This window comes from Hippichthys cyanospilos, chromosome 4 (genome assembly GCF_059441005.1).
Source record: "Hippichthys cyanospilos isolate Australia breed blue-spotted pipefish chromosome 4, RoL_Hcya_1.0, whole genome shotgun sequence".
Lineage (NCBI taxonomy): Eukaryota > Metazoa > Chordata > Actinopteri > Syngnathiformes > Syngnathidae > Hippichthys > Hippichthys cyanospilos.
In genome coordinates, this window is record NC_142372.1 from 20,626,759 (window position 1) to 20,653,438 (window position 26,680).

General features: G+C 38.2%; 1 protein-coding gene across 1 annotated transcript in view; it reads right to left on the bottom strand.

The window, feature by feature from the left end:
- Positions 1-26,680, bottom strand: part of adamts7 (ADAM metallopeptidase with thrombospondin type 1 motif 7) — a 66,960-nt gene that overhangs the window by 32,975 nt on the left and 7,305 nt on the right. Inside the window, exons 5-8 of the mRNA XM_088413655.1 lie at positions 20,779-20,862; positions 19,218-19,342; positions 14,265-14,414; positions 9,837-9,980 (exon numbers count right to left, since the gene is read on the bottom strand). Of these exons, the coding sequence (XP_088269781.1) occupies positions 9,837-9,980; positions 14,265-14,414; positions 19,218-19,342; positions 20,779-20,862 (503 nt within the window). The remainder of the gene's footprint in view (positions 1-9,836; positions 9,981-14,264; positions 14,415-19,217; positions 19,343-20,778; positions 20,863-26,680) is intronic.

Consider the following 26,680-nt stretch of genomic DNA (forward strand, 5'->3'; position numbering starts at 1 on the left):
AATAACTATAATATAACTTTTCTTGACATGTTTGTGTTGTCTTACAGCACAAAGAATGGCTCTGTGAGAGCTTCAACCACATTAGAGGGCTCTCTCAGGGACGTGGCATGAAGTAACAGTGCAGACAGTATGGTATTTATGAACAACTTGAACCAGAAGAATGTGATCATTCGATACACGTTGAAGGGTGACACGGGAGAAGATTTTCACACCCAGCCCATACCTAAAGAAAAAACCCTGTCCTGGTTCATCCCCCTGATCCCATCTTGGTCCCATACCCATACAGCTCCCATTTTGGAGTTCAGCTTTACTAAAAAAAACAAAACAAAACAAAAAAACATCTATCCAAAGCTTTTGTTCTTCTTACTGCATAATCCAAATCCCGTTAACTATTTATCTTGTACTACCTGTACTACCTGAATCTTGTGCGTAAAAGTTTGATCTGGTACAGTGCAGCTCCAAGAGGTTATAATGCATAGTTTCTTATCATCTGAAATACATCATAAAGAACATTTCCTTCAGTGATATGCCCATCCAAAAAACAGACGACCCAATAAGTATCTCAATACAGCGGACCACCTTGTTACAACGTCCCTGACTTAAGTTGTTTTCATGTTGCGACGTGGAATACTTTTTTTTTTCATCCCCTCTTTATAACATTTTCCCGGTTTTGCAACTGTCATGACCCTAGGGGCTTGGCTGTATTTGTGGTGTTTCGTCTCCATCTGCAGGCGTTTTCAAGAAATTACACTAATTTTCAGTTGCCGTCCCTGCAACGCGTCACGACAATTCTGCTATTGGTTGGAGATGGTGGTCTGCTATTGGCCGGCCCCACTTGTTTCAAAATGGCGGCTCGGTAAAGCTTTGTTCGATTGTGAGCGGTTACAAAACCGTATTTATAGTGGATTTTACTGCTTAATTCAAAGTTAAAAGGGTTAGCCATGGGTCCCAAGATTGCTAGTGATGTTAAAGAGAGAAGTAGGACGATGATTTATATGGAAACTTTGTTGGAGATAACCCTTATGAGGGAATATGGATATAACAAGCACCACTCAAAGGTAAATACATCCTTTCTATATGTTTTATTAATGATGTTTTCTGATTGTATACATGTACATACGATATACGTAGCATTTGCTATACTATTTTGGTACCAATTTTTAATATGTATGTACAATTTGGATGTTTTTACCTGAGGTTCTAAACACATTAGCTATTTAACACAGTTTTGGATTGCCCATCATACGGCAAATTCGTCTTACGACCCCGACTGCGGAACGGATTCATCTCGTACCACGGGGGCCCACTGTATATTAAATTGGAATGTCCAGCTCCATACATTTGCAGCTTTTAAATGAAATCCAATTTTCTCATTCAAATTTATTTTGTTACACCTCTTCCAACCAGTAATGGAACTATTTCTCCGAATGCCCAGGAGTTAACAGACAAATGAGTTCCAAGAAAAAACAACAGGTAAACAAGGTGTTCTATTAAAACATAAGGTCAGTTGAGTGATTTGTCTTGGAGCCAAACAAACAATTTGAAGGATACAGGACAGTCACTGTTTCATTCTTGATAATAAAGAATGCTCCTACATCATTGAAAACAGCTGTGAATTGTGGCACTGACTTATAATTGCTTTTTTTTCTTTTTGTTTCACTTTTACTCAACTCCGGACAGCTTGTAGCTTTATTGCTATAATGAGACCTCTACAGGGAATAGTTAATCACCCTTAAGAAAATGGCATATTTTGACATGTTTTGAATAATTACTATATTGTACTTCAGTAGGGCTTTATGCCATAGCAATGACAAAGCCTATTTGTAGTATACCTCACAAGAATTCCTGAATTACATCTTCCGGCCATTAGCAACTCTTAAAATGAGGTAAAAGCAATCTCAGATGAACAGCAACAACTCATGACATGTTACCCTGGGGTAATTATTCAGCCACAACTGATTCAAACAACAGCAACGATTGGTGCACTCCTTTCTAGGAATTAATTGCAGAGGAAAATAACAAGCAAGCAGATTCCAATGCATTAGATAATCCCACCTGACAAGTAGAATCCCCTCTGTAAAATATGATTTGTAGGTTCAGGAAAACTATAATTTGCAGTTATATCACAAAAAACAGTATTTGGTGTCCAATCGATCTGGGTTAGTAAAAAAGGTCATTGCCAATAAATCTGCAGCCCATCCTTCAACAAAGAGAACAATAAAGGGACAATGTGTAAGATTTAGGGCGTTTTTCATTACAGACAGCAGGAGGTGCTGCACTGACCATTGTCCGTAGCTTTAGCAGACAGGCCTCTAGAGGAGTACCACACCCCGTGTAATATAATTTGATGATAACTAGACCTACAATTATATTTCCAACATAGTGTAGGTCGTTAAGAACACATTTATTTGCAAGATTTTGAAATTTATAATGATTTAGTTTATTCCTTTTTAATAAAAAAATGGTCGGAATCCTACACATTGTCCCTTTACAGGATCGAATATTTAGAGTTGCCGTTTACTGGTGTTCCGTGAATGCAACACACACATCACTGCGTCAAAGAGAGAGACCATACATGCGCTATGCGAGGGAACGCATTTGTCAGAAAGGACAGAAAAAAAACACACATACGAACCAAGAGGAACTGAGTGAGCTGTTGAGTTCTGTCAAGTAGACTGAGTCAAGATTGTTCCCCTCCAGCCATGTTTTCAACAATTCTGTCAAACACGCCTGATGCAAATGATTCGGATCATTTTCAAACTCCTGCGGCGCTTGTTGATGAGCTAATCATTTTAATCAGGTGTGCTGGAGAGAGAAATCTGGAAAACACCCAGGGACTGGAATGTGAGACCTAAAATATAATGTTGCGTATTTTATTTTTCTGACAAGTATATTAATTCGTTTATCTGGATATTAAAAAAAAAACAAAACAACAAAACATGGATCAGAGTTCTCAAACAGGTCTGCGCATAAACAAAAATAATTGTCAGATAAGTTGATCACATTTTAATATTAGCAACTTAACGTATAGTAAATTAAAAAAAAAATCACAGTGATTGGCTGTTCTTTCCACTATACAGTATGTCACCCCAATCCAATCAACTGCATAGACTGAGGACTAAATTTAAGTCTGATGGAATATTTGTACATATTTATACTGTATATGTTATCATGTAAAAACACATTGCTTGCACACCTATTGACACATGCGCGCACGCACTTGCTCACACAAACACACATACATAAACAATTCCTTAAATGGTTTTATTATGAAACTTGTAACCGCCTTCTTTTGTAATCGTTTTAAGAAAAGGAAGAGGAAAGATTGAGATCACCATAGAGAGACCTTGGCATTCTCTCTCTCTTTTGCAAAAGATTCTTTATGACACAGAGTTTTGCCTTTCCTCCCGGTCTCTTATTATTGATAACTCTGACCAAGTGAATGCATAAGAAAGATGATTGTGTAGAAATTTCCACAATTCCTCAGCATGAGCTGTATGAATAAGCCTGATACACAACAGCAGCAATTAAAATGTTCTCCATGAGTGCCTCGCAACTGCAAAGAATGCACTAAATTGAGGCTCTTTATGGCTGATGACCCGAGAGCAGCCTACGCCAAAGACCACGTCACAGAAATATCCATACTGCATCTGTGAATCCACCAATAAATATGTATGCTGAGATAAATTATGTTTGATGCTAAGACTGTCAGGTGGACCTGCTTGAGATGAATTTCACCATTATTAATGTTATTTGTTACATATATTTATCCCTGAAAATGTTTGTCTTTACTGTCCAGTGTCTGTTTATGGACTGCTCATAAACGTACGGAGTCCCAAATACATGCAGTCCTATTAATCTTCCAAAAAATTTCAACTCAAAAGCAGCATGAGCAGTTGAAGGCTGCGGCACAAAGAAAAAGACATACATAGGAGCTTTGTTCGAGGGGAAGCAACAAAAGAAAATCACAATGAAGAATAATATCCAGGGTCCAATTATTGCTTATGAAACAATGCAGATTTTGTATCTTAAAGTTGCAAACAAATCAGCGGGCATAATGAAACAAACATCTAAGACATATGAGTCATATGAGGCTCTTTTTTTTACTATTGAAGTACTTTAAGCACCCTATTAAAATGTTGAGCCTTGCATATTTTATTTTTGCATGGGAGATACGTTTAGGCTTAGACTGCCCTGACTCGGAGCATGTGTGATTTATAAGAAAAACCGTGACCAATGAGAAATGAGGCCTCGGATCGTTTTGATGATTTCAATGGTTCATTTAACGCATCATTTCTTCACGATAACACCTGAGACTGTGTGCTGCTTTCTGGTTAGTGGCAAAATTAGAGATTTGTGTAGATTAGCTTTATTTTTCTTTGCTCCAGTAAAACCATTTGATCATTCCATTTTCTTGTAGCAGGCTGACATACATTTGTGTGTTCCGCCGGCACGGTTGATAGTGTATCAGCTTCGCAATGGTTTTGTGGGGTCATTCTCTAAACTCGCCGGGCAATTTTAACATCATAATTATAATTATAAACATTGCACTCAAGATATTTCTTAATTATGCCATATTTGTAGTTTAGCCTACAGTGTTATTTAATTCTGTGTGTAGGGAGTTACAATAGCAGGAGGTGCCATGGTTCAATTGCCAATGTATCTACAAAGAATAAAAAGACATGAGCATAAGTTATGATAAAATATTGTTCATGACGTAAAACACTTCCACCATAATGTCACTTTCTTTTACTTCATCAACATTCAATTGTCATTTTTGTCATTAATTTCGTGGATGTGCTATATACTTTTTCACCACCTAGTTTTGTTACATGGTCATTTGGTTTGCACATGGCCTTGAAACCTACTAGCTGGAAAGCTTCAGTGCTTCATGAAGCTTCATTTCGCCATCGCTAGTTTCAGTTGTCTTTATTTATAACAAGCACTACTACAAATAACATAAGAACATTGTTATTCCTACTACTTTTCGACTGTGGTCCCCTCACTTGTTTTGAAGTAAATGGAAACTAGAATGTAGGATATTTTATGGATCGTTTGATTGCACCACAGACTGAACGGGAATCCTAATGAAGTGTCAATCAATACATGTGCCCCCACTGTTGACGAAATGCATTGATGGTTCATGGTGCTTCATCTAACCAAAACCAGCCACAGACAACATTAGCAACAAAAACATTAATGTGACGAGCAAAGCTCTTTGACCAAACTACACTGGAGAACACCTGCACTTGAGCAAGTCAGCACCAGACAGAATGGATGCTGTTTTGTTTTAATGTTATTTTCTAATTATTTGGGAATTGACAAAAAAAGATAGCAGCCAGCACTTGGGACCAGTCTCAACTACAGCAGAATCTAGATGGTCACAACTGTCAAAACTGTTAAAGTAAATAAATGACTGAATGTGTCTAAATTGAAATAAAAACTCTGGTTGAGGCTTTTCTCAAATATTTACTTGATTTTAAAAAGAGATGACTTATATCAGTTAATTACTGATGTGTATTAATTCTGCATGGGTTAGGCCCTAACCCTAACCGTTAGGGTTACAGGTTTGTGTTTGTGTAACAGAGACTATTTGTTCCAACAAACAAAGCTGAGGGAAATGTTTAAGACACAAAGGTTAGAGATATGCGGGTTTGGGTGGTGTGAACTTGGCCGAAACCTACCAACCACACACTTGCACAAACAATCATGTACAGACTTCCATGGTTCATACAATTGCTCAAATTTGAAAAATGTAATTGCTCTGGTTACACTTTCACAATAAATTATTTCACCCTCAAAATCCCTCTTAGTGTTTTTCCCGGATATTGCAAAGAGGCAATAAATGGTTTTGATGTTTGCGATAATATTAGCTTGAAACGAATCTTTTCTCAGCTCATAGCTTTTCTCTTTTTTAATAAGAAAGGAAGAAAATAGAGGCGCTTGGCTATGCTCTAATGCTGACAACCGAAAAAAGGTCAAAACAAGCTTTTATTCATGAAAGAAGACAGTCGAATCTTTCTTTTGGTGTGTTTCGAGTTAATCTATGTATAGAAGAACACAATATTCTGTGGGACTCGAAAGATCAGAAAAAAAAAATCTTCAACACAGTGAACAAGGAGACGTTTGGCTGGTCGTGAATGAGTAACAGAAATGATACAAATACTTCAAGCTTACAAAGGTATTCACTCCTCCCTTTCTTTTTCTGTAGCTGAAATCCTTCTATCTTCATATCATCTCACAATATTTGTAAGAGTATCTTTTTATAAGACACCTTCAACCCTACACTACAAATGTCAGTAGTTCAAAACTCTGCCGCCTGTCTCTTCACAAATACCCACTCCTGTGATCACCCCTGTGCTCCAAAACCTTCACCGACATCCGCTTCCTTACCACATGAAGAACAAAAATTCTCTATCTCTTCCACAACTATCTTAAAGACTTGCTCTTACCTTCCCGCCTTCCCATACCCTCCATCTCTCTGAAAACAATCTTTTGACCATCCAAAGGCCAGACATCCGTGACACTGCTGAGCCTTTTGATTACAACAAGAAATACAAATCGCACCTATTCCGAACTGCCTATAATGTCTAATTAGTAGATCGGTGGAGACTCAAGTAACACCACATGACCATCTAAACACCAAAACAGTGTTTTTTTAACACTAAGCCAGGGGTGGGCAATTCCAGGCCTCGGGGGCCGGTGTCCTGCATGTTTTCCTGTTTTCTCTATCAAACACACCTGATTCAAATGATTAGGATTATTCTCAAGCTCCAGCAGAGCTTGTTGATGAGCTAATGGTTTAAATCAGGTGTGTTAGGGAGAGAAAACTGGAAAACATGCAGGACACCGGCCCTCGAGGGCTGGAGTTGCCCACCCCTGCACTAAGCTGTACATTTCTGTTTTTCTTTTAATTCAGCACCACAAATACCGGCATCATTCTTATCTTTGGTTTAAACAATAGGCTTGTTATGAGGGTATAGTTTTCCCAGCTCATTTTATTATGTAACCAATTCTGAGTACATGTCACATGTTACCATGACAATTAGGAGTGGCGCTAAGGCGAAAAACGAGGCAAGCATAGAGCAAAGTGCCCGCCCATAAAGTAAAAACATTTGTGTTTGCGGAGGCAATTGCTCATACACAAAATAACACATTTGTGAAATTGGCAGCCACTTAAAGGTTTTACCTGGTTGTTAAATTTGGTGAGTGGGCATGCAATTCGGGGACCCAAATATTTCCATCGAAGCACATAGAGTAAACTTTCCTTATGTCACATTTAAAATTCATCGATACCCTCATATAAAACACTTTTTTTAAACTTAGTTAAGGGTGTCATTTTCAATTTGACAATACTGTATTTTGAGAACAGAAAGAAAGAAAAATCTGTCAATGTATTAATGATGGACTGGAAAAAAAAAAAAAAAACCTACACTCAGCTGTCCTTCGTCAAGCCAAGTCTCACGGGTGTAACTATCGCTCTCTGAGCTCTCTTTCCTGAACTGTGGTGTCAGGAAGCCACAGCAGTGTCAAGAAATTGAGCCCCCACCAAATGAATTCCAGATGCTGGCAGATGAAAAACTTTGGTCACTACAAGCAAATACTTTAGACATTTACCACAGTCAAAGGCGAAATGTCAATGCAAGTCACTGACAGTAGCAGCTGACAGTAGCAGGCAAAAACAAACACACACATTCTTTGACAAAAATACACAGACACCCACATGCACTCACACCATCCAGCCATTCTCTTTCGTATCTGAGGTAGGGTCGCAGGGGCAGAAGATAAAGGAAGCCCAGACGACCCCCACACCAACCTTTTTGTCCAAGACCCAAGGGATTCCAGAGCATTTTCAGGCCAACCGAGGGACATAACAGTTGTCTATCAAGCAATTCCCGGGGTGTCGCTGAGGTCTCCTCCCAATGGAACGTATCCGAAACACCTCAGCATGGAGACGTCCAAGAGGCATCCTAATCAGACGCTCAGAGCTACTTCATGAGGCTCCGCTTGTTACGCAGGAGCAATGGCTTGACTCTGAGCCCCTCAGGGATGACTAAGCTTATCTCATAATCTCGGAGGCGTCCCAGATAGCGGGGTGCACCCTAGAAGGAACATGTTTTTTTTTTTTTTACTCGACTAAAATACAGTATATTATCATGGTACATCCACCCAAACCCTCACTTTTAGAATGTGCGCAAGACGTATTCTGGTGCAGTTTTTTTCCATGTATTTTTATTCATTTGTTTCTACCAAGCATGTATCCACACAGAACAGGACAGGAGAATAGGGGCGCATTCAGAAATACAGTCGAAGCGTACTTTTACTCTTTCTGAGAGTAAACGTCACTGAAATAAAAAAAAAAAAAAATCCAACTGCCTTGTTTCTGTTTGTGACATCATCAAAACTAGCACAAAAACTCAGGCTTATGAACACATACAAAACAAAAGCAACTAAGAATGAGCTTTGCAGGTTTGGTGTGTAGTGACTCCTTTTATGAGAAATAGCTCTAGTTTCAAGCAAGTGTGGACAGTTTCGAGAGGGATATGAGCTTCTGTTAATCAGCTCCATTGTTGAGAGGAGTTTTAAGCCAAAAGCTGAGTCCGGTGCCCACACTAATACTGCTAAAGAATGTCATTTCTGTTTGAAGAAATGAGCCAAACTAACTGAGAAAAAACAGTTTGTCTTCTGGTAAATTGTGCCACTAATGACAATGCACATATATATATATAAAATGCAAAAATAAATAAAGGCATACAATGTTTTGCACAGGAGGTATTACAACATAATTTAAGTTACTTTGTGTTTTAATTAATTTTCTCTTAATTTGTAATGAAGAAAAAAAAAAAAGACTGTTACTGTCATGGCATTAAAAAGCATGAAAGTCGATTCGCTGATACCTGCAGACAAGACACCTAACCTCATTGTCACGTTCTGCCTGGGTTATGTTCTGCTATGGGTTTTTGTTGTAGATTTTGGGTTGTTTGTTCAGCCATTTAGTTTCTATAGTTCTTCCCCGCGTCTGCCTCGCCTCCCTGCCTCATTAGTTTGATCTTGTCCACCTGCCTGTTTACCTGCCCTCCTTCTCATCCAGTCAGCTTCCCCTGCCTTTTGTCCCTCCCCCAGCTGTGTCGTGTCTTCTCGTTAAGTATGTAGCCTATTTAAGTTCCCAGTTCGCATTTGCTTCTTGTCGGGTCATTGTTTATTTTCTGCGCTGCCTGGTCCTTGCCGTACGTCTTTCCTGTTGCCCTACCTCATCCCAGTTTGTCCTGCGTCCTTTTGGTTCCACCTTTCCCACGTCCCACACCGCCTCAAGCCACCATGCCGAATTGTGACACTCATACTCCCTGGTGCCTTCACATATCTCAATTTGTGAACCACTGTCTTAAAACAGTTGGGAAGCACATACGTGTTACACTTAAAACAAGTGTCTCTCAGCAGCAAAGACCTCTAACACTTGTAATAGTGACTCATGTACGAAGCACCCCATGCTATTGATCTTATTATTCCATAACACAACTGATTTATGGGGGCGGACTTGATCTACAAGTCAGGAGACATAAGCATGCCCCAAAGGCTCACTTAACTGTCTTAATTCAAAGGTTAAAATGTAAGTCCCTGATATTTGATCACATATATTTGTGGGGACAGGCGATAAGAAACAACAAAGTCAGGTCTGTGCATTAATCTATGTTGCTATAGTGATGATCTCCATAAGCATTTGCACAGGTTAGGTCTTCAGCAGTTCTCTATTAAAAGCATATGTCATTCCAGCTGCCATGAACACGGAAACTGTGTTATGAGTCATGAATGCAAATCATATATTGAATGAAACTCACTCAAGGAAGCGTGTTATATACTGCCGACTGCATCTGGACCACCTGGGCAATAAGCTGCCATAGAGCAACTGTGGAGACATGATGAATGGTTTCTTCCCGATGGGTTCACAGTCGTTGCCGTTGCCATCATGCTGAATCCCAAAGCTGTCAAGCACAACACCAAACAATTATAAATTGTGCGAAGTGCAGATACGTGTGACAATAATTCTCTCCAATCTACAATACTGTGTATCATACAAGGTACTTATACTGGCCACAGAATTTAAAGTGTACATCCGGAGATCCCAAACTGAGGTGTTGACTGGTAAATCAATACAGTAAAATTTGATAAATAGCCGGTGGTCCAATTTTTGTGTCTCGTCCTGTATTTGCCAAAACCATTCGCCGAAAATCTCCCTGATTTTTTTTGAAGGACAGACATTTTGGAAACAATGTGAATTCAATTCGTTAACAGCTTTGCTGTTCAAAGCTGGATATTTTCTGCTTTGACGCGGTTCCAGCCAGCCTTGTGTCAATTTAAATGGATCGCCAATCGCCCAAGGCCCCTCTTTAGTGTGCTACCTAGTTATCTTAGCATGGGGTCTTCAGTCGTCACCCTTTTTACAGTTTTGTTTTTCACTGTTTTAATTAGGTGCACAACATACATTCTCTCCTGCAAAAAGCGGGGTGGCGGTAGGAAATCACAAGTCAAAAAAAAAAAAAGAACATCGATTGAAAAAAAAAAAGTTTCCCTTGGAACCTATTAAGATGATCAGGTAGATCACTGTCAGGAGGAAGAATTTCATGGAAAACTTCAAAATAAAAGCTTACCAAGGCCATTTGTATGCACTAATAGTTAAAATGAATTTAATTTTGAAGTATTGACTGGTCCTCTCACAGCGTTTGGGTGTTTCACCATAATGGAGTAGATGATAGGCAGCACATTCTCCCTGTGTATTTGTTGCACTTCTGGCCCAAAATGATTAACTTAAATAACAAAACAAAATAACCAATCTTCTTCCATCTCTATTAGATATTGCCCAATAAAATGCGTTTACCCTGACTGGGTCATTTTACTCTTGGTAACTTTCTGTGGTGAATTTATGCTCTGATTACTAGATTTAGGCACAAAAAACTGTTTGTTTTTGTTTTTCCTTTTATTATCTGGGCACCCATATGCTTTGCATCATGTGTTTATAGAGTTCAAGGACTGGAATCTTGTGCAAACTGCTGCTGCCTACTATAGGTAAGAGCGTCCAGATTTGCCCATCAGTGATGCTACGTCACAACTCGGGCTGCAGGAACAAATACGGCTGTGGCCATTGCATGCAGAAAGTTTCGCAGGCTCTTATAAGCTTGCTCCAGTGGAACAAACTATATATGGATACCATTTTTCCCTGAGATACCTTGTATATTTGTCCTTCGGAGCTCCAGAGGTACACTTTAATAAGATGCAATACAAGAACGACACTTTCTCAAAAAAGTATTAGATAAGTAAAACTAATTCCAATAAACACATTTTATTGAGAACTTTCTTTTTGAACTCCCCCCTTTTTTTGACTGACAAAAAGCACTGGACTGTGTTACTGCACTTTTTTTTTTTTTTACTTCTCAGGACTACATCTACACTCAGTTACAGCCTCCGGGGTTGTCTGTGAAAACTCCTTTAACACTGAAAACCGGAGAGCTGTCTATTGGTGTAAAACAAGTCATTTTTATACTGAGATCAGGTGGAATATTTATCAGTGAGTGAGCAAACCCAGGTTACCTTCAATTTGTTTGGAATGCCCCTCACGACCACCAGTGTATGGCTTAGCTCAGCCTTATTACTAAACAAGACGAGGATCAAGTCACTTATTATCAATCAATTTATAACAAATATCATTCAGCCGTATGGTGTAAGTTTTTAGATGTTTCTATTTCCATCAAAATATCGCATTCCAAAAAATCCAAGGGAGTTTCACCAGCCAAATCAAGCAACATTTTATAGAAGCTCAGTGAAAAACTGACTTAATGCACAGAGTGCAAGCAAAACGTATGCAAACAAATAGTCAGTATTTTTCTTTTCAATCTACATTTTAGCTCAAGTTATGGAAATAACCCTTCTTTCAAGACCGAGGTGTCTATTTTGATGTTTTTAAACCATACGACTGGTCAGCATGCGGTTACCGGATGTGGGCACATGGAGTGGAGATGTATACAGGAGGCACCCTGACATATTTCTCGCAAGCAGTTAGCGCCAGGTTGTTCTGTATTCAATAAGTGTGCTGGTTTACATTTAGGCAGTGCACCGGTCACACACGGATTGCTGTGTCCTTTGTTACACAGCGATGACCACTTGCATCCTCTCAAAAGATGATTAAGCCTCTTAAGCAAAACAAATGACACTAGCTATGTGTTTGATATTCAAGCCATATGTGCCTACTCTTAGAAATCAACAAGATGTGAAGTTGTTTGCGACAGCTGTAAAAACACGCTTGATTGGAAGTTAACCATGCGGGAGCAATTAATGAAAAGCAAAAACACTCATGTATTGAAAATAAAAGCACAACAGCAATGGCAACTTCAGCATCATAAACAGCTATCAATCCATCAGCAATTAAAGCTTACCCAGTGTTTTCACTATAATATTTTAGTAGACTGAAAGAGTGCTACTCCAACAGAGCATTGTGGCTACCTTCCATTGTCATTTGCTATCAAATGTCAAGTATTTTATGCATATTTTGCAATTTGCATTATTCATTACTACAAGTACATTTGAGTCATTTTTCTTAAATACTGTATTTGGACTGTTATTTAAAAAATGAAATCCATACAGTGAGGGGTATAGTACTAAAATCCAGACTCACGGTTTTCAATCCCGGAACTCCTTGGCATTTTTATGGATAAAGCAACATTGCTTTTAATGTTGTTCTTGTCATCATCACACAGATTTAAAGTGTACCACAGGTGCTCGGTAGAAAAAAAAAATATTTGGTTCGTTCAAAATAAATAAATAAATAAAACATCTAAAAGCGTTTTTGGTTTTGCTAGTTGTATTAAAGCAAGTTTACAAACACTAGGGAACATTTTCCTGCAGGGAGTGGGGACATTGCTCAGCTAAAATACCAGCCATCTAGGCCAGCTTTTCTTATTTTAAAGACCTTTTGTGGATGTCTTACTCGAGTCACCTATCGAGAAAAGAAATAAAAATCACTCAACTGTTGAGTGCAAATGCTGGCCCAATCAACGATTTGATGTCACATCCAATCCTAACACAACACACAGTGCATTAAAACCAACCAGGGGACTTGTTGTGGAAAATACAAGACCAAAAACAAAACTGTCAACACCAGATATTTACCAAACATTACAAAATTGCTCCTTTGACATCATCAATAACTCTAAGTGAAACCCGGCTAAGGGCTCCATGCTATCTAACAAGAATGTTAAGCTTAATAAAATTTGCCTCAGTTTGTGCTAGTGAAAGTTGCCTTTTTTTTTTGTTGGTTTATTTGTTAATCTTGATATCGGACGGACTTGGACGCAGAACTCTATGACTAACTTGATAAAGTGAGACTTGACTACAGCCCTTCATGAAACACATTTCTGAACTAATTGCATTTGGCATTGTCCAATGTTCTAATCTCAGTGATTGAATTACTTTGCACTATATAGTTAATTATGCCTAATGCCTTTGCATTTTTTCCCCTTGGTTAGATTGAAAATTGTTATTAAAAACTTTGGATTGTTAGCTTTTTTTTCCTTTTCTTTTTTCCTTAGTGGTGGTTGTGCATTTTTCTTAGTCGTTATAGTCTGCTGTGTGCAGTCCACAAAGGCCTACATGTTTTCAAAGTCTTTCTTTACATCACATCTGATTTCTGTGCAACACAACCGATTCAAAAGATGAGTTCATCAGCTAGCTCTGCAGGAGCTTCATAATGAGCCTGATTATTTGAATCAGGCGTGTTGCAAAGTAACATGCAGGGCATCGTGAACTTGAGTGACGCTTCAGGACTAAAATTGTTGACATTCCCATAAATACTAAGCCAATAGCAAAGTTAAATGCTGGTGTTCTTAAGGTCTTAAGGGTAAGTGGCTTTTTGTTGTTGCTTGTTTTCGTAAATTAATTAACTGCCTTCCAGGTTTTTCAGAATGTCTAAGTAGTTTATTCACAGCCCAAAGAAAATTCAATCTCACTACAGTATCGCATTGCCTTCATTCCTTGGCCTCACACCTTACAATTTGTATGAAAGCTGTCGATTTGCTTACCCAACTGATCAGTAGGGATCAACAACCTTGTATTGCATGGCGACAAAAGAACAATCTGTGAATTTTATATTCACACTGTTTCCAAAATAACAAACGGATTCCGGATGCCGTTCAGTGGACTTTGCACTTCCCTGTTCTTAATTAGAATTTTAGTGTGCGTATAAAAGACAGTGTTACACTTGTGTCGAGGAATCTTACTTGTGTCCCAGTTCATGTGCAACGGTGAAGGCTAACGGGAGTCCGGTGTCCTCACTAATACTGCAGCTGCGATGTGATTGACACATCCCTACCACATGGGACAAGCCCAGCGTTTCACAAGGCATGTTGATGGATGCGCAGATGTCTTTCCTGAGGACAGAAAAGATGCAAGTTCAGATGTTGAAAAGGAAAATCAATATGTACAACTAGACTCTGAGAAGACAAGGTTCCATAAAACGTCGTTTGGCTTGTCCTTGGTGAATCTTTTATGGGTCCAGAGGGTTCTATCTGGAACCCAATATAAAAGGGGTCCACCCTGAACCCTGTATAAGAGTTCTACAAAAAACGTATGCATGCTATAAGGCACAGTTGTCAAACTCATATCTGGCCCGCCATGTGGTTTTACGCGCCAAAATTATATGCCTCACTTCTTTATATCTTTCTAAAATCTCTAAATTGCAAATTGTACTTTTTAAAAAATATTTATATATTATTTGAAAAAAAAAACCCCAGCTTTCACTGACCTCTAATTTCAAAACTAGCTATTCATCAACCTGTTGTGTATATTGCCGATGTGGGCCAAACCTCAGAAGTCTTGATGAATTTCTAAAAATTCATACGACTGATGAGTCCACCACGTATGTGAGTGTTAATTTAAAAAATTAACAACCCATCTAAAGTGTTGAAAATCGCGTCACAATACAATTTTGATTGTTGTCGTAAAATTTTTAAGATCTTCTGATAATAGATGAGTTTGGAGATACAAGGCTTCTGCCCAATGCCAGCAGTAAGTACTTTTGGTGATCATAGTTTTACTAGTGTTTATAGGTCGTACTATTTTCTATCATTCAGCTGTCCCTTCGACTTGTAAATAACGTACCAGGATTCGAGCTCTGCTTAAAATGCGACATGCCAATTTAAGTGGGGTAAGCCATTTTAAACCAAAAAGAAAAACCTCTTTGTAGTTCGAAGTGGAGGTTTCAAACCCAATCGGAACTTGTTTGCCGCCATAAACAAGGTTAGGAAACGAAGATGGTGGGTTTGAGTTTTTTCTTTTCTCGGTCTTGATTTTTTTTTCGTCATTGTCCATGTTTTGGTACAACCTCTGTACTGACCTAATGTGGGGGTAAAAAAAAAATGTGCTATTTGGGATTTTGGTCATAGAGGCAAACGACTTTGATGTGGTCCGTGACAAAAATGAGTTTGAAACCCACTGACACCCCTTATTGTGTAAGCGCTACATCAAGATCCCACACAAGGAGCTCACTGAGAACCCCTTTGTACTCCAAGGGTTTCGCATAGAACCTGCACAAAGAACTATTACGGATTCCCTTATAATCCTCCTTTCATCTGATGATTGTAAGAAGGCCATCAAGATATTCTACAGATCAGGCAAAACTATTGTAAAATTAACCATCTTTTGTATATTGTGTTTAACCACCATTGCTGAAGTTAAGGAAAAGTGCAACGTTTTAGGTCACATAGATTATTTTTATTGAAAAGGTTTAAAGCAATCCTCAACAACTAAAGCAGACTCTCTGAAGGTAAGCCAACAGAGAATAAGAGGTTATGCAGCACCTGAGGGGTACAGGATAGAAGTGTGCATAGGACCAGTGGATTCAGTGACATGATAGGCTGAAAGCAAGCACAGCAGGCTGTCCTCAGCAGGATGATTCATATCATCTCCATCAAAGGAGATATTGGAATGGAGGACAAAAGTAAAACACAGTTAGCAGCACCAACACAGGTCTTATATCGCAATAATGCACTTGGCCATACGCAAACAGTAAAATTGAAAATTCATTTTGAGCAAAACTACTTTCCCTTCCAAGCTGTGTACAGAAGGTATCAGTAAAATTACTGCATGAGTCCAAAGAAAATAAAATGTTTATTTCCTTGGGAGTCCATAATGGACAATAATAAAGGATCCCTTTGATGATGACGTTCAAGCTATTTTAGATATTTTCAATGAGTTGTCATTTTAATAGGACAATGGAGACACAGATAATGATGTAGGATTTCTTTGAATAGTTACCAAAACATTCTTGTTGAACAACGGCACACGTCACTATCTGTCCAAACTCTATTGCTTGTGTCTACAAAAAAGCCTAAAAGGAAACAAACATTCAATCAATCAATCAATCAGGTGACGCTGTTGTATTCACAATGAAAAGAAGTCTCCGTATGACTTCTCTTCACCCGCGAAGCCCTTTGAGACTTCGATGACTAAGGGCTATACCAATGAACTTGATTTGATATGATTTGATTTTGAACAGTAGTCGTTCATTATTCTGAGGTCCATCGGCAAAACGCCAACAGTCCATCAGTACTGGTGAACACCCCTGCCGTTTAGCATATGGCAATGTAAACATTTCTCAGAAGGTGGTGACGATTGCAACAACGGATCAGAATGACAGACCAAATGAAATGTTCCATTGGTCTTAGTCCGTCATTAAATGTTGTCGGTATAGATGATGGCAGTCGGTCAGTACAGACGAACCGCCCTTGTGGGTGTTTGTTTGGAGTGTGGAGAACCTCGTCTTGCTTCCCTGCTCAAGTGATTCATCCATTTACTACGACTATTACTAGAAGAGATGAAATTAAGGAAAATACTTTGAATTCTGTGGTAGACCGAGTACAATTATTTGATAAGGGGAGTTGTGATAAAGTTTGCATTAAAAATACTGAAACATGCTTATGAAAAGTTGAGAGTGGGGATCTTTAAATGCCATGTTTTCAACAGCCCACAAAAAACGCTCTCTTATAAATATGTTTTTATAGTAATCATCAGTCTTGCAAAGAACACTGGGAGAGTCTTTTTTTTTTCTCTCCCCAATTTTTTTCTTTTCTCAGGAACAACCGGTTCTGGTTAGAAGCTTTACCCTTTTAGGAACCCTTACTGCTAAGAGTGTAAAGTAATTTACAGTATATGCCATTTAGTATGTTCAAACTACACTACCATAACAATGTATTTAATAATGTACAGTTTTAAGATAACTCTTTATGTGGCAGATTAACTTCTGATTTTTAATTTTTGCAACAACACTTTTCATTTGGCATGAATCAAATAGTATGATTGTACTCACTTCTCGTTCGACATTCCTTGAGTGATTCAATCTATTTCAACTTCACAATGTTCAGATCATTCAAACCATGTCATTTAAATGCAAATGTTCTAAAGCCCAAAATAGAAAGAAATAGATAATCTCCTCTAGTTTCCACATATGGTGACAGGTTCAAACCATTCTAATTGCAATATATTCAGCTCATTCAAGTTCAGTCCATGTTTGTTGTTTTTTTTTTTTTTTATATCAGCACTGCAGCCTTCAAACAAAAATACTCCGGAAATGTCATTTTCTAGTTGTGATGACGATAATGATTGTTGTAACTATGATTATTATTTTATTGTTGGCTTTAAATAATTCCACCGCCACATACAGCTGGTGGGGCTGGGCACCCAAACAATCAGGGGGAAGGGATAGGTACATACGATTCTGGTGGCACTTAACAACTTTTCCCATACACAACAAGTCAAAGCCGTCAAATCTATCGATTACGTTGGCTAATTTCTTGTGAAATAATGCTCTAGTACTGTGGAAATATATTGTATGATTTGATTGATTTATAGAACATATATATATATATATATATATATATATATATATATATATATATATATATATATATATATATATATATATATATATAATAAACACATTTCAAACAAATGTGAGAACAGAAAAACACAAAAAAGAAGGAAAGGAATTGTCAGTATATGTTCAGTTCAACGAGATTTGCTGTATATTTTCAAAACGAAGTAAGAAGATGTATAAAACCTATCTAGTCCCCCTCCTTCTATTCTGTTAATGACTAAATAATAAATAATATTAAGCAATAAATAAGCTAATGTAATTCATGCAACAGTTGTGTATATATTCCATAGAAATATATATTCTTATACTGTATGTATATATTCATAAAGATGCGTATACTGTACATATAAACATACATACTAACACAAACATACAGTGTATCTTATTTTTCACATGTAACTCAAACTTTTATACAAGATCTTACTCAGTTTATCCATGAGCTTCTGTACTTTTCAAATAACGTACAATATTTTTAAAGCTCTTTTTGAACACAGCCATAGATGTATGTAAATGTTTTCAGTTCTATTTCATAGCCATTCAATAAATTGACCCCTTAAACATATACATGCATTTTCTTAATATTTGTTCTTATTTTCAATGTGTTTTTTTTTTTTTTAATTAGCCCTTAAATTATAACCACACCCTTTCCTAATTTTGAACAGCTTCTGGATATTGTTGAAAAGTTGGTTATGTCTTATACATTTTTGAGCTGTTTCAGCTTCTATTATAACATTTTGAGAGTATTTCATTGTAAAAACAATTAGTTGGTTGATTCTGTATATTTTAGATCTGTAGTGAAAGGGTTAAACTTCTTGTTCTTTACCAAACATGTGCTCTGTGGGAGTCTTAATAGTCCCTTCATAATTATATGTAGAATTTGCTTGTATTTGTCATCAGTTTATGGCTCATGTTAGCCATTTTGATTTGAGTTAAAAATTCTGAAACAAATAAGGTTAGGAATAAATTGGCAGAAGAAGTGAGACACTGCAATGTTTCATCTAGCAAAGGAGATGAAGTAGTGAGGGAAGAAGATTGAGTTGTCGCTAATTTTGCTGTGAAAGAGAGCGAAAAGGGATACTTCAAACAGCCACAGAGAGCCACAACATAACCATCTAACAGACTTCCGGAGTGTCATCACACCTTTCATCCACAACCTACGACGGCCTGAAGTCATTTTACTGCACAACTTTCAACTTTCATATCTGCTTCTGTAAGAGTTTTCCCATCATATAAAATGGGGCTTCTGGTCATTTCATGGCCACTGAAGTTCACCTTCATATCTAGTCCAGCTTTTATTTACCTGGTGAGGAGAACGGCTACATCGTGATGCAGAGGATGGTCGTCCCCCTTCATGTTGAGTCGTTTCTGCCACTTGCAGAAGCTATTTAAGCTGTTGTCGGCATGATGTGTGATTTTTAGGTCTTCCTGTCAAATGTCAAAACGGAACAGATTGTAGGAAATGGAACATTAAAAAAGGTCAAGGCTACAAAGAAAATGTACCATAATGACTAGTTGGTCACGGGGGAGAGGAAAAACACATGTTGCATTTGATGGACAAGTTGCAATAATCATGTTGTTTCAGCCAAATTATACCAGAACTTCTTGAATCCCCCTCACTAACGCTCTACAGGCGTTAAAAAAGTCCATTGAGAAGTAAGCACCTAAAGGACAAGCCAAAAGCATTTGCGGTACGACAAGCGAAAACCGCAAAACATCTCTAACAATTGTTTAAAACTGTCCTTAGAGTTATGGCGTGTACGAAATTAAAATGGTTATTAGAAATGACTCAACAATTTCATGAATATTCTAACCAGCTCACTGCAATACTCAACTGTCTTCCACAGCTCCTCCAAATACATGACAACGTTACATTTGAGCATGCTTTTTTGTTTGATCAACTACAAATAATTTGACCTTCAGTGTGCAAGGGGAATTTAAATTCATGCTGTAAGCCATGAGCGGCTCACAATTGACTCATCCAATCCCAAAGACATATTTTTACGTCTTTTTTAAGAGTCCAGACATTCAATCCCAGCTACTTATTCATACATATACTGTATTTTCAAAGTTTTTTTTCAAGTGATTTGGTCGGTATTAAATGAATGGAATGTAATTCATTAATCTAGTACTGATCACCTATATTATTCAATTACTTTGTGTGATTAGTACTAAGGTAATCAATTATTATGTACAAAAGTAATTGATTGTGTACTAAGGTATTGTTTACTGTAGTAATTGAAATCGTCTGCTTAAGGTACTGAAATAGTTGATTAGTTGATTGATTAGCACCATCCATTTTTAGGCCCTTCTTTCAACAAACACTTGAAGGAAGTTGGGAAAAAAAGTAGCTGAAATCGAATGTAGAGACCCTTAAAACGTAATAAAATTACCGGTAATTAAACATGGTAGGTGAGTGGTAACGTGTTCTGAGCTTCAGGGGTCAAATATTTTTGACTGTGCTTGTGTAGCTGTTACATATTATCCAAGTGCAAGTGTTGATTGTATTGGAGTAATTCCTCGCAAATTCCCAAAACTTGTCATGTTATACTATTGAGGTAAACCCAGCCGTACTGTGGCCACCATTAAATTGGAATTGGAGCTGCAGTGTAAAATCAAGCCCAAATCATCTTTCTGGCAAGCAGCTTTGATTGGAGAACTTGCAGGAAGCCAATCATCTTGCCCACTGAGTTACTCATTAAAAATAAAATGAAACATAAAAGACTAAATTTGACCAGTCTTTCACCTTGAGGCAGCCGCCAGTCAAGGCCATTCAATAGAGCAGGGAGTGAGGAGACCTTGTGCAAGAACGGCAATCAGCTTTAGCATTGTAATAAACTCACAATCAAGACAAAGTATTTTACCTCGTCCTGCTCCAGCAAGATAAGTCGAACTACAACAATGTTGATGGCATTTCCGATGCTTGGATCTTGAAAAAGACCTGCTACCTGGAAAAAGAAACATGCATTGAATTAACAGATGTGGAATTTTTTTTTCTTTCACAATTGACAAAATGGAGTAGGATGAAATGCAATACATTTGTAGGACTCATTTGTAATGTTTTTTAATATACATATACGAATCTGAATACATATTAAAGACACATAATAATCCTGAACAACAATGAATAGAAAATAATTGATGAATCTTGAGTTTGTTTGATGGATGACTAACAGACAGACAGACAGACAGACAGACAGACAGACACAGACAGACAGACAGACAGACAGACAGACAGACAGACATATAGATAGATAGATAGACAGATAGATAGATAATTAGTCATATACTATAGGTGTATATATCGTCTTGCATATACAATATGAATAGAAAATAATTGATGAATCTTGAGTTTGTTTAATGGATGACAGACACAGACAGATATAGATAGATAGATAGATAGATAGATAGATAGATAGATAGATAGATAGATAGATAGATAGATAGATAATTAGTCATATACTATATGTGTATATATCGTCTTGCATGTACAATATAGCCTAATTGTCATGCATGTCCTTTTTCTGAGAATTTCCTCCCAATTAGAAATTTTTCAGCATATATTATTTCACCTTAACAATGTAAAAGTGGACTTCTGCCGCATTGCAGGATAAGGCAAATTGAATAATGCCTGCATTTGACTGTGTTGTGGTCCAGGCAGTTTGTGAAGATTGGGACTTGTCTCTATGCCAACGATACACAGAGAGCCTGTTGAGTTGGTCCCAAAGGCTTTTATTGTTTGGGGAAATATGTTCATTTCTGTGCTTCAGGGGCCTTTGAGTATTTGTTGCTTTTCTTTTATTTTGCATTTGTTATTTGAGCAGTCCAGTTTGGTGTACCGTGCATGTATAATGATGCCATGCTAAATGGCTGTAAGCAGAACATATATGGAAGCGCATTTAACATTTACAAGTCAAATGGTATATTTGGGAATTGACTGTAGATATTGTACCAAGAAAGTTTTACCAAGAAAGAATTACTGCAGCTTCATCATCATCCTCTTCAATGTTGTCAGTACATATTGTTATATGGTTTGTACAATATTGTTTTGTTATCATTTTTCATTCTATCTTGATCTCTAAAAATATGCATGTTCAAACATGATTTTATTGTTTTAAAAATGTGTTTGAAGACCTCGAAACATTTTCAGTCACAATTTCTACAACGACATCCCAAAGTTTTTTTATTCATATTACGGAATTAATTTTTTGTGGGGATGTTGTGGAACGTAACACCCTGCAATGGCGCGGTGTTTATTGTAGGGAAAAGTAATGTAATCTGAACTATTGAAAGAAAAACAAATTCAAGTAAATATAATGTGGAAGTTATATGGCCACCATTAAAACTGTCATGTGATTTCAAAAAGAGAAATAGACTTGGCTTCTTGCATTTTAATGCCAGAAGCCTTGTACCGAAATTGGATGACGAGAAATTTGGTTCTCGAGACCCACTCCTGACAAAGTCGTTATCCCAGAATCCTAGCTTAAACCAACCATTCCCTACACTGCCAACCATTATGCTGGTTACAGTGTTTTACACACTGACCAACAAGTTCTGCTGGCGTTCTCATGTACATCTCTACAGTTACATTCCATTTCAATCTCTACACAATTAAAATTGTTGGCTGTTGAAATTGTAATAACCAAAGCACCCATTACTTTTGTTGGATGTTGGTTACAATGTTTATCAAACTATCCGACAAGACAGGTCTGGCGGCGCTCTCATGTACGTCTCCGAGCATATACATGAATCCTTATCACATACCATTTCAATTCCTAAATAATTAGAGTGTTTGGGTGTTTAAATTTTAATAGCCAAAGCACCCATTACTATCATTGAAAGTTATCGTTGTTCTCTGCAACTTTTGACTGTCTCAAATTTATCCGACCTACTCTTCAAATATGCATCCCATGAACTGATTCTAAAGAGAGATCTGAATTTAGACCAGCTGACTGAGAAATCGTTCGACCTAAAGTAGGCCAGTGAATTTTTTAATCATCCAAAAATGATTGAACCCCCCCTAGAATTGGCACGGCAAATTCAGGTAAAGGCACTCTTACTGATGTCATCCAAACTAACACCCTCCATAAATACTTGTCTACAGAGGTATTTTCAAACGACATCAGCAATCATTGCATGTCAGAAACACTGAAATGTGTCAATCAAAGTGCCAGATCACCATTAAGCACACTGTTAAGCGTTTTCTTCACAAATGTCACCGTGCTAATGACAGACCAGCGCCACAAATGTCGAAAGGTGAAGTGCAGTTATCACCTTTTGCAGCCTTAATTGCCACATATGCCAAAGGGAAAAAAAATCCTTGCTGTGTGACTAGAACAGTGGCAGAACAGTAAAAATTGAAAGAGACTTTCACTCAGTTCACCTTTTTAAACTGCAGACTCAGTCTAATGTCATTTTGCTCTGCCCCTTTCTGTCTTTTTATTAACATTTATATTAACATCCACCCATCCATATTCTATAGCCGCTCATCCTCAGAAGGGTCGCAGCCGCCTATCTCAGCTGGCTTCGGGTAGTAGGCGGGGGACTCCCTGAACTGGTCGCCAGCAAATCGCAGGTCAAACAGAGCAGTGCTGTGCGCAACTGGGAACACTTAGAGGGAACACTGGCGGGGGAAGGGTATCGGCAGAATGCAGAGAGACATGGCATTCAGAAATGGGCAGGGGGAGTTATAGCACATTCAGTCCTGCTGCATGAGTTTAGCGCTTGGAGCCTCACTGAAAGCACTCTGCCATGTGTTTAAAAAGAAAATAAAGTTTGTGCCCCAAAAGAGACTGTTATACCTCCATACTACAGTTACAAGATCACTAGGCATGGGAAGTAAAGGTATAGTGGGTTTTATGAAACATATTCACACACTTTCTTCATGCACGGCAAATGTCCGCAGGGGGGACACTACTTCAAAGGGGGGTGTGGATGCATGAGTCTTTCAGCGGGTATGGAACGTGAGCTTCTTCATTGCTGGAATCAGAAATGTTGTAAAGTCTTCTCATTACACTGTCAAGATGAAATGAAGACTTTGCCATGATGGCCTTGAAAGCATGATTATGCTGCATGGTGTTCAATCATTGCATCAAGTGTACCTTGAGGGTCGCTGCTTCAAATCGGAAATGGTTCATTCTCCGACATAGTATGGTCATGATTCATATATAAATACTTGGAGGATAAAGTAATAGTATATATCGTTATCATGCACGCCAAACAATCACTGAGCTGATTTTAAAATGTTGCTCAGGTGAGCCGCTTGCTCATATCATGAAGCAATACCACTACCTGAAAATCTCCTTTCACTTACGTGTTCACTGAACCTGTCAAATCATGGAACAGGCACACTAATAGCTGTAACCAGCTTCAGAGGCTCATGGAAAAACACCTCATTTCCCATATAAATCTATTATGTGCATCAAGTTATAAAAGAGCAATGATTCATCATGTCTTATTTCATGTGAAGCTGGTCAAGTGGCTGAACAGCTAGTAACAACCCGATATTAGAAAAATCAGTTCAGCTTTCTCATAATTATTCCTGTTGCTTTCTTTTTCTATTCCTTTTATTCATTCAATACCCCATTGATGTTAAAAAGCTCATTTTCAAGGGAGGCACATGGCAAAGACACATCACAAACATAAAATACTGACATACTGAAGACGGAATTATGCAAACATGTTACGAAAACCAAGAGCTCATTGTGGTAATTGGCTAAACAACAACTTCTGAGTTATGATTTAAGTGTTTACAGAAATTACATTCGCTTCCATCCTTTGAGGCATATTCCATGCATAAAGAGCGGCGTAAACGAAAGCTCTTTTACACAAGCCTGCATGAGCAGAGGGGACTGAGAGAAACAAATAATTGTGAAAAAGAAGAGTTATTAAGCCACAAATATATGAATATAGTAGTTGTAGTAGCACAATCCTTGATTTACATCACAAGAAAATGCAGATTGTTAAAAAAATAAATAAAGAAAACCACAGGTGTAGCCTTCTGCTGCTTGAATTTTCTAAATGTGGGTTTAAAGCGAGTGCGTCATCAATAACCTCTATTTTTGTGTCCTTGAGTGTGAACCCTGTGGGGGTCCATTCAGGCCTCTTTTTACATTCACAGAACAAGTTTTAATTGAATTGATGCAACTTAGATAAGAGGAGAAATTTTTTCTTCAGAAATTCCATTCTCCGAAATGGAGTTTCATCCAGAGCAGTAAATGACAGTCATCCGCGTCGAAATGTGTCGTGGTTTGTTGGATTTTGGGTGGTGGGTTTATTTTGAGGGGTTCTGTTCTTTCGTTTGCATAGTTTCTGTTAAGCCCATGTCACCCCGCGTTAGTTTTGATTTGGTCCACCTGTCTGCCTTTTCCTGCCCCTCGTGTGTCCACCAATCCGCTTCCCCTGCTTATTGTTTCCTCCCCACCTGTTGTATGTCGGTCATCAGTTTGGGTGTGTATTTAAGCAGAGTTTTTGTTACAGCTCGTGTGGGATCATTATCTTATACCTCACGCACTCACGTCCTCACGCCCTGTCCCCATGCCAGTCTGTCCGCTAGTGGTTTTTCTCTTTCGCCAGCCCCCTTAGCCGTTCTGTTTTTCCGCATTCGTTCCTGCCTGCACTTCGAAAAATAAATATGGATTATTACATGCATTCCCCGTCTCGGTGCCTCCCTGCGTTCGGGTCGACCACTCCCGCTATCACACCGGCTATCCTCCCTGCCACGCCGCGCCCTGACACAAATGCACATTTTCATTGGACAAATTTAGACCTCGGTCATTGATATATCTAAATGGCAAATAAGAGAAGATCCAATACGGAACCCTGCTGCATCACCTTAAAGGCAATAACAAATTCTTTTGCTTCCTCCATTGACTCTATCATAAATACAAATAAGAGTTCCAGTTCATAAGCACAGCTGTTGATTTTCAGCCTCTGGGCCACATGCTGTTTATCAGCATGACATCCTGAGATTTAAATGTTCCCTTGGAATTCACCCAGCATCCTTCTTCTGCACATTTGCTTCTTGTCTGGCTTCCACTCTGTTTTTACAGTAGAGGTTTAGGGTTTAATGACTAACGCCATACAGTCAAGCAGCAAGAACAAAACAAACTTTTTCTGAAACCAAACCAGTGTCATTTGGTAGACTATGGAAACACGCCTCACAGAGGAAGATTATGCATTAATTTATGGTTACGATAGGGGTAAAAGCGGCCTCTTCTAATGCTCTGCAAGATTGTTTTCATAAACGCAATCCATTTGCAGCTTAGTTGAAAGCATCAAAGGCTAATGACAGCTTCCTCACTCTATTACTGTCTTTAAAACCAGAAGCTTCTCAGTCAGTGAATTCTCTTCCCGTCCCTGAGATTCTGACTTGTGACCGTAGTTTAATTAGTCGCTGTCAGAGCAAACATGCAGCATTTGGCAAAATCACGTGGGTGTCCATCTATAGCGCAAAGGAAGTGAGTTTACTTAACCCCAAACATGGAGGTAGTAATTACTCCGACTATAAAAGTCTAGCATATAAAAGGCTTGAGACCAGACACAAGAAAGGGAAAACGATTTGTGGGAAAAGACCTAACTTGAAAAACATGGTACACTTCTCCATCAAAATAGCTCAAAATTTGATCAAATAATGAACAGACAGGGGTGACAATTCCTTGGTTTAATTAGTTTTAAGTGGGACTGTCAGGGGGTAATGAGTTCACAAAATGTTAATGATTATGAACTATCATATTGGGAAATGCTTCTGACATTTGGTGCTTCTCA